The sequence below is a fragment of the Rhineura floridana genome, chromosome 5, assembly GCF_030035675.1.
Source record: "Rhineura floridana isolate rRhiFlo1 chromosome 5, rRhiFlo1.hap2, whole genome shotgun sequence".
Classification (NCBI taxonomy): Eukaryota; Metazoa; Chordata; class Lepidosauria; order Squamata; family Rhineuridae; genus Rhineura; species Rhineura floridana.
This window is the reverse complement of record NC_084484.1, coordinates 152,685,704-152,700,564: the sequence shown is the minus strand read 5'-3', so window position 1 is coordinate 152,700,564 and position 14,861 is coordinate 152,685,704. Positions and strand designations below refer to the sequence as shown.

The window sequence follows — 14,861 nt, the reverse complement described above, 5'->3', positions numbered from 1 at the left end:
CAATTGGTTTGACATGCAAAGATCTGAGTAGTGGCCTCAGCCTCCCTCCCCACCTCCCTTACCAGCAGAGAGACCACCACTGCTATCTTATGAATAAAAATAATTATTCTACTACCTCTGTATGTGTTTGTTTATTTTTAATGTTGTTTTAGGCTATTTAGATGTGCAGCAGCCAAGGCCAGCACCTTGTAGGCAGTTTTTTTAAAAGTAACTGAAATGTAATTGTAGTGATTACTTTGGAGGAAAAGTAAAGTAATCAGTTACTTTCAAAATAATTGTAATTGTAATGGTGATTACTACTTTTGGGCCATGTAACTGTAACTGTAATTTATTACTTTTTAAAGTAATATTCCAAGCTCTGGCAGGAAGTGATATTTTAGTTAGCCTCGTACCAAGCTGTTGCCAACATGGTAACCCCCCACATGTTGGACTACAACTCCCATTATTCCTGACCATTGGCCATGCTGGCTGGGGCTGATGGGAGCTTATTTATTTATTTATTATTTGATTTATATCCCACCCTTCCTCCCAACAGGAGCCCAGGGTGGCAAACAAAAGCACTAAAAACACTTTAAAACATAATAAAAACAGACTTTAAAATACATTAAAACAAAGCATCTTTAAAAACATTTTTTAAAAGCCTTCAAGACATCTTTTTAAAAAAGGTTAAAAACATATTGTTTAAAAAAAAAGATTTAAAAGCATATTAAAAAGCAATTCCAACACAGACACAGACTGGGATAAGGTCTCAACTTAAAAGGCTTGTTGAAAGAGGAAGGTCTTCAATAGGCGCCGAAAAGATAACAGAGATGGTGCCTGTCTAATATTTAAGGGGAGGGAATTCCACAGTGTAGCTGCCACTACACTAAAGGTCCATTTCCTATGTTGTGCAGAATGGACCTCCTGATAAGATGGTATCTGCAGGAGGCCCTCATGTGCAGAGTGCAGTGATCAACTGGGTATATAAAGGATAAACAATCTTTCAGGTATCCTTGTCCCAAGCTGTATAGGGCCTTGTACACCAAGACTAGAACCTTGAACTTGGCCTTGAGTTGTAGTCCAATAGTTATCTGGAGCTTCTGGAGGGCACCACATTGGCTCTCCCTGCAGTAAGGGTTTTTAAGGTCAAGACTAGCACTTTGAATTCAGCCCAGACATGGGATACCATCCATTGTTCCACTTGTTGGCCACCCTGACTGTAAGCATAAAAAACAAAGATTTAAAAACTAACTCAGAGCCATTTTGAATCAAGCCATTTTGGAGTTGTCAGGGCTCAACTAAATAAGTGGTTTCTTTGTTTGGTGATAAATTTTGATAGAAGCTTATATGTCAACTGTGATTTTAGTGATCTCAGCCCTTTTTGTTTGGGACTTTTGTGTTTATAAGGTCAGGCATAAGGCCAAAGGTACATCAGCGTTAGATTCATGGAAGTAAATATTCAAGGACATTTGCCCATTTTCAGTTGCAAATAACATCTCTTTTTTGTTTCGTATCAGTGCAAAATTTACCTTTGCAGCACATGTATCTGCAGCTCATGCTTACTAAGATAATGGGACATGTCAGTGACTTGTAATATGCTTAATCTCTGAGGTATCCTTAGGTTTGATATGAAGATTAGCTGACACCATACCCATCCAGTTTTTCAGAGAAAGCAAGGTCAAACATCTAATCCTATTAATCATCAGCTCTTTGTCAAAAGCATTACAAGAATTGGAAAACAAATATTTGTGGCAAAAAAAATAGGCCTACCAATAATCCTGAAGGGTATTTCCAATGCTATGTAGTGTTAGCACTGTGTTTCTGGTACTGATTTATTTTATTTATTTTAAAATATTTCTATCCCGCCCTGATGGACCCTAAGTGTCCAACTCTGCGTCCGTCTTGTTATTCAGATAGGCATTCCGCATTCCTGCTTTGCCACCTTCGTGGAGGTGCAGTTATTGCCCTTATTTCTGTAGATCACACTTACCTAGATGCAATTATACTTCAAAAATATTCGTTCCTGTTTCTGACCTTTCACTGCAGTCTGAATTGTATTGGGAATCAGTGCAATTTCATTAGTTCCTTCTGTCTGGGTAGAGATATGTCTAGCGTCCTTTCCTCTTTCCACTGAATGTCCTTTTGTCTCTTTCACATGAGCAAAAGGTTATGTAATGGCCTTGAGCAAATTGTTTAGCCAGGGAAGTGCAGTCGGAAAATTAGAAGTAACTATATTGGCAGGGATTTTTATTATTAATAATAAAGAACAGTGACCTGTGGGCTGTAGAGTGGCCAAATGCAATGAAAACAAGGCTCCTATAATATTTGTGTAGAAGGAATTTTGACAGGTACAGCTGTCATGAAGACCATAGCTCCAGAATTTGCTCCCAAAATGCCCTTTTCTATGCAGCTGAACAAAAGTGTAGAAGCTCTGTATTTGGTCACCCCAGAGTGGTGATTTACAACCATTCCAATTTTCAGGAATTGATCTACCTAAATGTTTCTTCTATTGAACTCTTGTACTTGGCAAAAGATTCTGATATATGTTTGGGGTACGTGATCACACACAGGGCCTTTGCAATGCCTATTATACTTCAAAAAGTAATGTTGCCGTAAACAAACTGAGCACACAACCTAGACTACACCAAACGCTACTCTGTGGTTGAACATTGCAGGGGAATATTGGTCATGGTGAGCAAGCAGTCTATTAGGAAAGCTTGTCATGCGTTACTGATCTTGCAACTGAGGAACAGAAGTCTTCCAATGAGCCTGAGTGTTTCCCAGTCAGAAAATAGTTTGAAAACTAATGCTCTACATGACAGAACGGAAGTGGCATCATGAGTAGTGATGTAATGCCATCACATAATTACTGCTTTGAGGAGCATACGCTTATGCACAGGCTCACCATTATGCCATATGGGTTCTTCAGGGTGAAAAATCTATATTGATTATTTTATTGAGTTTGTTTCATGTTTTTCAAGGGCTAAGATTGCAATCCTGTGCATGCATCCATAGGAGATTAACTCCCACCAAATACAGTGGGACTTACTTCTATGTAGACATGCTTAGGGTTGTGCTCTTAATGTGTCCAGATGTTGCAGAATTGTTCTAGAGTATTTTTTGATTTAGTAGCAGGCAGTCAACTTGTGTTCCTTCTGTGGTGTACAAAAGTTAATAAAGGGTCTTCTCTTTCTCAGTCACTCACACACTTAATGTTAATGGTTAATGTTAAAATATCCAGGGCAGTTTGCTATAATATTTTCATATAGCCCACCAATTTGTCGGGGATGTCTAACTGTTGGGGAAATCAGCTTCTGAAGCTACCCTTAAAATCTGAGAAATGTTCAACTAACTATATTTAGTGGGAATTCACAAATTACTGAAAGTATTGAACCCTAAATAGAATCAAAGTTAAAGATAGCCCTTCAAGTGCTGGCCTGTTATCTGGACACATATCCAGAAATGGTCTTCTCTTTTTGTCTTCACTAATCTGGTTCCTTCCAGATGTTTTGGACTACAACTCCCATCAACTCCAGCCAGCATGCTCACAGTCCAAAACAGCTAGAGGGCACCAGGTTGGCAAAGTCTTGTTTAGACAACCAGACTTTAACCTCAGGGCTTAAGCAAGCAAGCATTTGAGTGAAGAGGAGAGTTCTTGTATAATTAGGGAGTTTTGACTCAAACAGAGATGAGTGTTTTCATAACTGCTTAAGCAATAGTTGTGCTGTTCCTGGGATACTGAGGGAAGCAGAAATCATAATTGTAGTGATCTATGAAGGAACCCAATAAAGTGAGTAAAACTAAAGCAGTATGAGATTCTTTGGCTCTATCAAGTAGTATTGCTGATTCAAGAAAAGGTCACTGAATCAGCAGTCTCAGGTAAATGAATTCTGGAGCACAACGCTAAACTCAGATAACCTTGTTTTTCTTGGCTAAACTTTACTGTTGGGACATTCTCATTGTTATCACTTTGTTCTGATGAATGCTGCTTTGTGAACTTTGGTTCATCCAAAATGGGTGTTGCCAATTTAATAAGCCTCAAACTACAAATGGCATTAATTAAACATAGCCCCCCCAGCCAATATTTTCTTTTGTAACCTAGAGCAACTTGCAGACTCCAACAGGAGATTTAGTGGAAGGGAAAAGAGCATCTTAACACTTTCTTTTCCAGCTCCAAATCGTTCCTTCCGACCCCACCCAAGTTGCTTTTGAATTCACTTTATATACTCTATTCCATAAAAACCCTAAGGCTTCAATCCTAAATGCACTTACTCAGAAGCAAGCCCATTGAGCACAGTGAGACTTACATCTGATTAAACATGCATAGAACACCTCTTATAAATTACATTTTCATTAAGTAAATACATTTATTAGGCTTTCATTCCTCCTTAAAGAGTTTAGCCATTAAGTCACTCACTTTTCCATTACAGTTGGCTTGGCTAGGCTAATGGATGCAGTCATCCTTGGCCACCATTATTTCCCAGATGTCAGCACCAAGCATGGTATTTCCAGCTCCCCAGGGCCAAATCATACATTTCCCTGTATGTGACACATCTAAATTTCCAAATATCCTACCATTCCCTCTGGAAGATTACTAATTCACTAATTGATTCTTTTTCATTTGCTGGATCAAGTCAGTGGCCCATCTAGTCCAGCATCCTGTTCCCACAGTGGCCAAGCTGAGGCCCCAAAGGGATGCTTGTAAGCAGCACCTGAGTGCAAGACCACTCTCCCCTCCTGTGGCTTCCAGTAACTGGCATTCAGAGGCCAAATTAGTAGCCATTGATAGCCTTATCCTCCATGAATTTGTCTAAACCTCTTTTAAAGCCATCCATGTTGGTGGCCATCACTCCTCCTGCAGAAGCAAATTCCACAGCTACATGAATCATAGAATCATGGAATAGTAGAGTTGGAAGGGGCCTATAAGGCCATCAAGTCCAACCCCCTGCTCAATGCAGGAATCCAAATCAAAGCATTCCCAACAGATGACTGTCCAACTGCCTCTTGAATGCCTCCAGTGTCGGAGAGCCCATTACCTCTCTAGGTAAGTGGTTCCATTGCCATATGGTTCTAACAGTTAGGAGGTTTTTCTTGATGTCCAGTCGAAATCTGGCTTCCTGCAACTTGAGCCCATTATTCCATGTCCTGCACTCTGAGACGATCGAGAAGAGATCCCTGCCCTCCTGTGTGTGACAACCTTTCATGTACTTGAAGAGTGCTATCATATCTCCCCTCAGTCTTCTCTTCTCCAGGCTAAACATGCCCAGTTCTTTCAGTCTGTCCTCATAGGACTTTGTTTCCAGTCCCCTGATCATCCTTGTTGCCCTCCTCTGAACCTGTTCCAGTTTGTCTGCATCCTTCTTGAAGTGCTGAGACCAGAACTGGATGCAGTATTTAAGATGAGACCTAACCAGTGCTGAATAGAGAGGAACTAATACTTCACGCAATTTGGAAACTATACTTCTGTTAATGCAGCCTAATATGGCATTTGCCTTTTTTGCAGCCACATTGCACTGTTGGCTCATATTCAGCTTGTGATCAATGACAATTCCAAGATCCTTCTCACATGTCGTATTGCTGAGCCAAGTATCCCCCATCTTATAACTGTGCATTTGGTTTCTTTTTCCTAAGTGTAGAACTTTACATATATCCCTGTTGAATTTCATTCTGTTGTTTTCAGCCCAGTGCTCCAGCCTATCAAGGTCCCTTTGAATTTTGTTTCTGTCTTCCATGGTATTAGCTGTGCCCCCCAATTTTGTATCATCTGCAAATTTGATAAACATGCTCTGTACCTCCTCATCCAAGTCGTTAATAAAAATGTTAAAGAGCACTGGGCCCAGGACCAAGCCCTGTGATTCCCCACTCCTTACTTCCGCCGAGTTTGAGAAGGAATCATTGATAAGCACTCTTTGAGTATGCTTCTCTACCTGATAGTTTTCCCATCCAGCCCAAATTTAGTTAGTTTGCTAATCAGAATATCATGGGGCACTTTGTCAAAAGCGTTGCTGAAGTTGAGATATATTATGTCCACAGCATTCCCACAGTCTACAAGGGTTACCCAATCAAAAAACGAGATAAGTTTGGCAGGATTTGTTCATCATAAATCCATGTTGGCTCCTAGTAATCACTGCATTATTTTCAAGATGCATACAGATTTACTGCTTTATAATCTGCTCCAGAGTTTTTCCAGGGATTGATGTTAGTCTCTAGTTTCATTGTTCCTCCTTTTTGCCCTTTTTGAAGACAGGGACAACATTAGCTGTCCTCCAGTCATCCGGTACTTCACCAGTCCTCCACAATTTCGTAAAGATAATAGAGAGCGGTTCTGAGAGTTGTTCAGCCAGTTCCTTCAATACTCTAGTATGCAGTTTATTGGGCCCTGGAGATTTGAACTTGTTCAAAGTGATTAGGTATTCCTTGACCGTTTGTCTATCAATCTCAAGTTCCAATCCTTTTTTGGGAGAAGACTGAGCCAAAGTATGAATTGAGCACTTCTGCCTTTTCTTTGTCATCTGTTATCATTTTGCCACCTCACTGAGTAGCTGTGCCACCATTTCCTTTCTCTGTCTTGTATCCTTCAATTGCTGTATTCCAGTCATGGGAGTCATCCCACCAAGTTTCAGTTATACCTATCAAGTCGTAATTACCCTCCTATATTAAGAGTTCAAGTTCATCCTGCTTGTTTCCCATGCTCTGCACATTAGTGAAGAAATGCTTCCTTTTGTCCATCCTGAATCTTTCCACCTTCCGCTTCATTGGATGTCCATGAGTTCTAGTGTTCTGAGAGAGGGAGGAAAACCTCCCTCTCTCCATTTTTTCCTGGTCATGCATAATTTTATATGCCTCTATCATGTGATGTACTCTATGTGGGGGCTGCCCTCAGGCCTGGTTTGAAAGAACTACTGCAGAAGATGGTAGTTATGTCTTGAAAAGAAGTTGCTGCTTTCTTATCCACAGATGTACACTATTTAAAGCTTCCTGCTCTTGTTTTTTCGAATCAGTGGTGACCCTGCCTAGCTCTTTCATCCTTCACAAGACAAAGAATAGCCCTGCAATAGGGACAAGTAAGTTTATGTCCATTGGTGCTGCTGCTTCTGGCATCTGTTACACTAAATCACACTCTGGTGGCTTTTCCTTTCTCATCTTCTTGATGATTCATGCATCTCTTGTGAAATATCTCCCACTAAAATCTTTATGTTCTAACAAGGATGTTTCAGTATTGTCAGGATAAATATGTTTTATGTGTCTGATCTGTCCAATCGTTTGAAGTCCTCTGTTCTTAGAAGGACAACTTTTGTTGTCTAACCCCCACTCTTCCTCTAGGTACTAATAAAATATTGCCAAGAGTTAATAATAAACTTTGGAGTTGTAGGTTAAAATATTATAATCAGCCGTGTACTTGCCACATACATACTACTAGCCATCTTGCTTCTCTCCTTTGGAGATTATTTTTTAGATATTTAGCAGTTTTGAGGGGGGAAATTTTGGTGAATCATGCATTTACTGCAAACTCTTATTTATATTTGGTGAAAATCTGTTAAACAGCAACATTATTTTATGTACTTATTTATTTGCACACTTGCCTTTCTGTAAACTAAAATCAAGGTGGCTTACAAATATTAAAAAATGTATAGATATGAAATAAATACCATAAAAAGAATGAGGGAGGGAATCAGACAGATAATTCTTTTCTTGACTTTTCTTGGGAGGCTTACTATAATGAAGTATGGGGATATAGTGAAAAGTGCAAATACATGAACTGTTTTGGATATGTTTATTTTATGGATACCTAGTTGTACCACTAATGGCAATACACCTTGCATGTCATTTATGTGTGCTGTGGACATAATCAACATGCCAAACAAAATTTGTTGTATATAAGCTGAATGTTTTACTCTGTGGACTATAGTACAAAAACATGAGTTGATGGTTCCAGTCTTCATATTTTGTTTTGGAGAAGCTCCGTTTTGAGGATTAGATTACAACACCTGAGAACAAGAAACTGAGTGAACTGAAATTGTTAGTTCCTTCCATCCCTACTAGGGTTATATATTTAGCACCACTTCATTCTCTCGACAGTCCTGGGTTGGTGTTTAACATTTGTGCAGACTTAGGGCTCTTCTAAAATCCTCTTTACTGTGCATTCATGATTATTTGTGCTCTTCATAGTATTGTGGTTATACATGATCCTGCCTTCAGTACAGGGTGGTCATACTGTTTCATTTCTAATCAGTGCATGTCCCACAACTTCCTGCTAAATTCTATAATGTTTTATACCACATATGTTCAGGGTGTGTGTGTCTTGCTTTTGTTGTGCTCAGTAATGTAGTGGCAAATTCAGAGGTGCAGGGTCCTTTCACAGCTGTGCCCCTTCTAAGATTATACAAAATTCTAAGTTATAGAATAGTCTGGCCAGGTTTGAATAGTTTTCTGCTTCTCTATCCTTGTTAATACCTTCTTCCACAACAACAGACGTTCCCTAGGAGCTAATCATCATGAAAGCGGAGTGTGTTAGCTACTGAAAAGAGTCTTCTCAGTGGCTGACTCACCTTCTTTCACTCTGGCTCCAATCAGTGGGAAAGGAAAAGGAAGCATGTTAGAAGACTCTTCTCAGTGGCTATCACACTCCCGTTTCATGCTGATTAGCTCATAGGATGCTGGAGACATAGGGATACTGCTGTGACCTGGCTCCCAAGAAAGTAAGGGGTCTAAGACCACCTGAGACCATGGACGACTACACCTCTGGTTGAGCTATAGTGCAAGAGTGTCTCTCTAGACAGCAGTATTACAGTAACACTGCGAAAGCATTACAGAACAACTAAAAAAGCAAAGTGATATGTGGACAGTCCAGTATAAGTCCACCACTGGTGCACAATTATTATTTTGTAACGCCAAATGCGTAGTCCCTTGCCAAGCACAAGACTAATAAGTTTGGCATTTCAAAAGGATCATGAACGCTGATGGTGGTGAAGAACCTGAAGGCTTTATTAGCAAAGCTGTGTACATCAAACTGCCATTTGCAAGGAATAAAACACTAAACTGAAACCAATGGCAAATGGGCCTCTGCCTTCCCCGCCTCCCATCTGTCTTTGATTGGTCTTACATTTGCCCTGTGAGCTGGAAGCCTTTGTAACAGCTGCAGTGAGGATTCTCTTGCCTGGGAGGAGTTGTGGCTCTTGAGTCTTGGTTGATCTTGTTGGTATCTTGGGGCTTCTTCAGCTTAATCTCCCTGATCTAGGGGTCCTCTATTTATCCCCCCCAAAAACCCTTACACCTATTAGATCATTATCTTCCCATCATCCAGGTAGCTGGTTCCCCCTCAGGTGATGTCTCCTGATCCTGTCCTCCTGACATCTTCAGCTTGAGAATGCAGTTGCATTCTCAAGGTTGACTGCTTGTTTTGATTATCAGGTTACTTGATTATATTAGCCAAGTGAGAACATTCGTAAGCCAATTAGCTCATCATCCCTTCAAATCCTGAGAAAGCCATAAACAATCTCATCTGACAGAGCAGAAGCATGGGACAAGTTGCATTGTTTTGGTGACTTGAACAAAACTTCTCAGACTCTGTGTTGTTTTGAACACAGAGGCATAGGGAAATTTCCCAAATGCTGTAACTGTGTCAGGGAGCCTGCATTTTGAACTTTCCAGACTCTAATTCTAAGCAATAACAGTTTGCAAAGTAATCAGCACCCCAGTAACTCAGGGGTATGAGGCATGAATTAGGGGACAAAGGCCATTCACATGCCATTTCTAAGCATCCTCGTTACATCAAGATTCTTGCTGTGATTGGCAATACATGTTGCAGAATACACCAGCAAAGAAACACCAGTCTAGAGAGGCCCTTACCTGAATTTAAGAGACAATGATCTGTCCAAAGTGTTCATGGCTGAGATGGGAGATGAACCTCTCAGTCCATCTCCACCACTTTATTTACTGCGCCATCCTGGTTCTTACACTTCCTTCATTCAAGCCTTTGATCTAGTACAATTCCTTCCCACACCAAATCCCTGTATCGCATTGGCAAGCTGGATGTCCCAAGTATGACTATGATCATTGGCTCATTCCTCCTTTGCTCTTTGTTTTAACAGAATGAAAGTGCCCTTGTGAAAGAAAAAGAGCTTTCGGCAGAGCTTGCAAACATCAAAGATGAAGTTGGTAAGTAGTGCATTAAATAAGCAATATTAGAAATGTCCTTTTCAGCTTACAGATGTTTGGTAAAAAGGTTTATTTCTTCTTCTGTTATGCTAGGCAATATGAGCGGATCTAATAAGGCATCGTCTTAAGCCTGTCGCAGGTTTTTATGGCCTGTCGGGGAACAATAATTTTACCTCTTTGTTGTTGCAGAGACAGGTTCATAACCATCCACAGTGGAACTAATCATGCATTATTTTTACTGTTCACAGATGGTGACCTGTAAATCTATATTGCCTGCTTTTGAATTGCATTCTATACCTGTCACAGAGGCCAAATACGAAGCTCAGGTCACCCTTAGATTGATAGGATACAACAGTCACAAAGGGTGTTATTGCTTATAGGCATGATTAGCTAGGAATTTGTAACATGCCTAAAGTCAAGCTCAGGCCCAGTGTCACCATTCAGGATAGTCAAGTAAATGTGGATGCTCACAGGTGTGGGAGAGCCCACCAACTTGGCACTATCACCTTTTTTTTAAGCTAATCTTTTTATATTTTCACCCAGTGCTGAGTGAAGTGCTGATTGAAGCATCTGCAACAGACGCCACCATCTTTACTACCCGCAAAATGCCTCTAGACTGGGTAGGAATGGGTGGTGAAACCTTTAGTCCATCTAGCTTAGTATTTTCTACACTGAATGGCAGCAACTCTCCAAGATTTCAGACAGGATGTCTCTCAGCTCTACCTGGAGATGCCAGGGCCTCTCTGCATGTAAAGCAAATGTTCTACCACTGAGCTATGGCCTTCCCCACATAACACCACAGGTATTCTGTGGTAATAAAGTTGATGGCATGTGCTGCATCCACTTTGCTCGATGCTTCTCTGCTTTGCTTAGTGCTGAGTCCCCTGGTGCAGTTTTCATAACTAAAGCACTGTATGAGGGACAACCTCACTGGCTGCCTATGAGCTACTGAGTCAAGTTCAAGGTTGTTTAAAGTCTTAAACAACTTGGGATCAGGGTACCTAGCAGACCACCTCTCCCAGTACAATCCAAGCTGATCTTTAAGATCATCCCAAGGAACAGATGACATGAAAGCAGGCCTTCTTGGTCATAGCACCCACTGTCTGGAATGCTCTCCCTTGGGTAATCTGTCAGGCAGAGACAATCCTGACCTTTAAGCCCCTCTTTAAAATGTATATATTTCCCCAACCTTCCCTGAACTCTTAATTATTTAATTTGTTTTGGACACTGCTTGGCTTTATTTGTGTTACGTGGTTTTATTCTGCTTTAATCTAGTGTTTAGGAAATTTTGCTGAATGTCATTGTTGTGCTTCTGTTGTTTTTTTATGTAAGCTATTAGAGATCTTTATTATATTAAGCAGCAGAAGCATTTTATAAACAAACAAACCAACTCTGGTGATGGGACAGCATCCTCCACCATGCACAAAACATTGTCCTCTGACACCTCATCATCACTCCCCACCCCTGGCATTTGCCATCTGAGGCAGCCACTTCACTCTGCCTAATGATAGAGCCAGTTCGTAAGATGCCCATTGACAAAGAAATGCCACACAAACGAGTCAAACCTCAGACTTCAATTCGGCCAGTAAACTGTGAAAGGGATCGCTGTGGCATGGCTGCTGAGCTGGTGCACCTCTTGAGGAGAAAAATCTTGCATGCCAAAACGCACATGGCCATTTGGCACATTTCACCATTGCATTGTTCCATCCCATAGAGACAGAAGTGACATTCCACTCGTGGCATTTTGTTTTTCCTCCCATTATAAACAGAACACATTTTGATTGGCCTTCACCCGTAGGTCAGACACAAAGGGAAATAGCATTAGATTGGTGCTGAGAAAACATTGTGACAGCAAGTGCTGTGATTTAACCTGGAGCCACTTCTCAGTCTAGTAGACGCCATTTTCTATGGAAGTCACACCCAGCCTGTAAGCCAGGAGTGAAACATCCAAGGAAATAAAAGAATACCTTGGCACTCTCTTAATAGGATGTTACTGCAATAGCAGCTCTGGTCACTGGTGGGGTTTCCTGTAGATGGTGAGCTTTTGATATGCGCTTTTGGAATCATGGACTTGTCCTTGGCTAAGAGGTTTCATTCTCTCCACTTCGTTAAACACTTGTGTATGGCTGTCTTGAACAATCTGGCATCAGCAGCTTGCAAATATGTAAATTGTAGAGTGAACTGCTAGGCTACTAGCTGCACTTACCTTTTCATTATAAACAGTAGGGATGGACCTCTTGTTCAATAATAAAAGTCACACCAAGCGTGTATCATAATCTAGGGAATTGTTTGCATATTTAATTGCATGTTTATAACAATTTGCATATTTTCTGGAATGTGGCAGATGCAAAACTGGAGATGGCAGATATGCTGTGTTTATTTGGAAAACTGGCCTTAAATGTTAAAAATATGAGCTGGCTCTTGGGTAATCACGATGCACAGGATTTGAAAGGGCTCCTGTTTTACACAAGTCTTTGTTTCCTTCCTTTTTGAACAATCACATATCCAACTTTCCTCTCTGCATTCATGAGGGTTAGAAACTCAGTTTATCATTTCAGTTAAACGTAGAATTCTCCAGATTTCCACAAAAGGTCTGGGCTGCAGAGAAGTTTCTTAAAAGCATCATGTGTGTCACAGCCTTATGCTGTCCATCCCTGGCAAGCACATAGCAGCAGACCATCAGTGTTAGCTAGTTGTAGTGGGAGTCTACAGAAGTTCTATGTGTGCAGTTCTCAATGTAGCATGGAAACTGTTTTGTGTGCAAATCTCCTGTGCTGGATTGGGTGGTTGTCCATAATTCAGAATTGAATGAATGAATGCCAGACCTATATTCATACCAGAATTCTTTGTTCAAAAAGCCCCTTGCCAATTTTTTTTCCAGAGTGGGACCTGCAACAAAGGTTTGCAGCATGGATTGTTCCTATTCAGGGTTTCAGCTAGCCAATCATGCCATTTTCTAGAATATTCCATTCACCTTCCACCATTTTTCTTTCCTTCTCTCTCCTTCTCCCCCCCCCCCAATGAGTCAGCATTCCATGGCCACTGATCACACTCAGTCTTCACTGGGCTTTTTTAGGTTTCCCCTTTGTTAGGGTTGGGTTTTTGTAATGAATACTTCCACAAACCTTGACGTTTCCCTGAGCCTGTTGATACCTCCCTCTTGTACGTGGATGGTCCCGTTTTGGCGACATAAGGGTGCAACGCATTTTGGCCACTCAGTAGTTTGGCCTTCGTCAGCGGCTGTAGTAATGCTTTACGTTGCAGTGGCTCTCCATCAAAGACCTACATCTGTTTCTTTCTGCAAGCTCTCTGTGTGCTGGGTTTTGGTTTGCATACTTCAGTGAGTATCTTTGAATTATTGCAACCTGCTCTGTGCCAATCTCATTAGAGCAATGGTTGAATGACAGGTTTCATTACAGGATCAATTTAAAACCTGAGTGGGTTTCAGTTATGAATGAATCCCCAGTGCTGTGTTTGAGCTCGTTTTTGCTTGGATTCTGATAGTTCTGCACCACAGTGGAAGGTGATACACAGAATGTACCGCTAAGTGGTGATACAGCAGAACTACCAAATTATTCAAAATGAGTTTGGAAACTGAAAATAAAAAAAAGAAACAAGAAAATGACCAAGTGGAACAGGCAATGTTAGTTCCTGTTGAGGGACAAGATTCAAATCCCCACTCAGCCATGAGGTTGCCTGGGTGACCATGGACCAGCCACTGGCCTGGTTGAAACAGAACACCAAACCATGGTTTATAATTACATGTACAAGTTGTGGCAAGCTTCCAATTCATGCCCTTTCCATTCCTTCTCTGGCACATTCACTGTAGTTCACTATGGTTAGTGATCAAGCCAGAATCATAAACCGCATTTGATCCTGACTTATTTGAATTAACCAGAGTTTTTCCAATTTAGATGTAACAGCAACTCTGGTCAGAGAAAGAATGGAGAGTCTGCAAGCCCAAGGTTTTGAGGCCTGGTAAACATAATGCTGAATCATGGTTTAAGGTTTCATTCCAAGTGGCCCACTATCTCTCAATCTGACCTCCGTCACAGGATTGTTGCGATGTTAAAAGGTGGGAATCTGGGCACTGCCTTGAGTTCCTTGAACAAAATGCAATATGTAAATGTAATAAATAAATGAAGATTTGCAGTGGAGCCGTACACAAGTATGGCAATTGTGGAACAGTCCGCAATTGTGAAATTCTAAAATGTAGAAACTCTGGCAGTAAGAATTACTACCTTTTTAAGATCAACACAGTGAGCCAGTGCCAATATAATGTTCTGCATCCACTCACTGGTAACTGGAACTACTTTTTTACAGAAATGTATTTTTGAGAATGTTTTATTGCAAAGGGTCATTCATGCAACTTTTTTACCGATGACCTCATGCACTGAAACAGTATTAAAAATGGATCTAGACAGGGGTTTACCCTTCCCAGGGAGCTGTGATTTTTTCAATCACCGCTGTTAAAATCTCCTTTAGAACCGGATTGTCAGACAGGTTACAGTATATTCTTTTAATTTTTGTATATATATATTTAATATTTTGCTTTTTAGGCTTTTTTTTAACTGTAAGTCACTTTGAGTGCACATATTTGTGTAGAAAAGCGTCTAACAAATTTAAATAAATAAATATCAAGGCAGTTCTGCTTTCAGAAACCTGAAACAATTTAGTTTGCATGTGTCACATCCTGTGGCAGCTTCCCAAAATCCCAGTTGGAG

At 40.7% G+C, this 14,861-nt stretch overlaps 1 protein-coding gene across 2 annotated transcripts in view; it reads left to right on the top strand.

The window, feature by feature from the left end:
• MTUS2 (microtubule associated scaffold protein 2) overlaps positions 1 to 14,861 on the top strand; it is a 451,766-nt gene that overhangs the window by 410,127 nt on the left and 26,778 nt on the right. For both annotated transcript variants that reach the window (XM_061628491.1, XM_061628490.1), the window contains one exon: positions 10,071 to 10,137. In XM_061628491.1, coding sequence (XP_061484475.1) covers positions 10,071 to 10,137 — 67 coding nt within the window. The remainder of the gene's footprint in view (positions 1 to 10,070; positions 10,138 to 14,861) is intronic.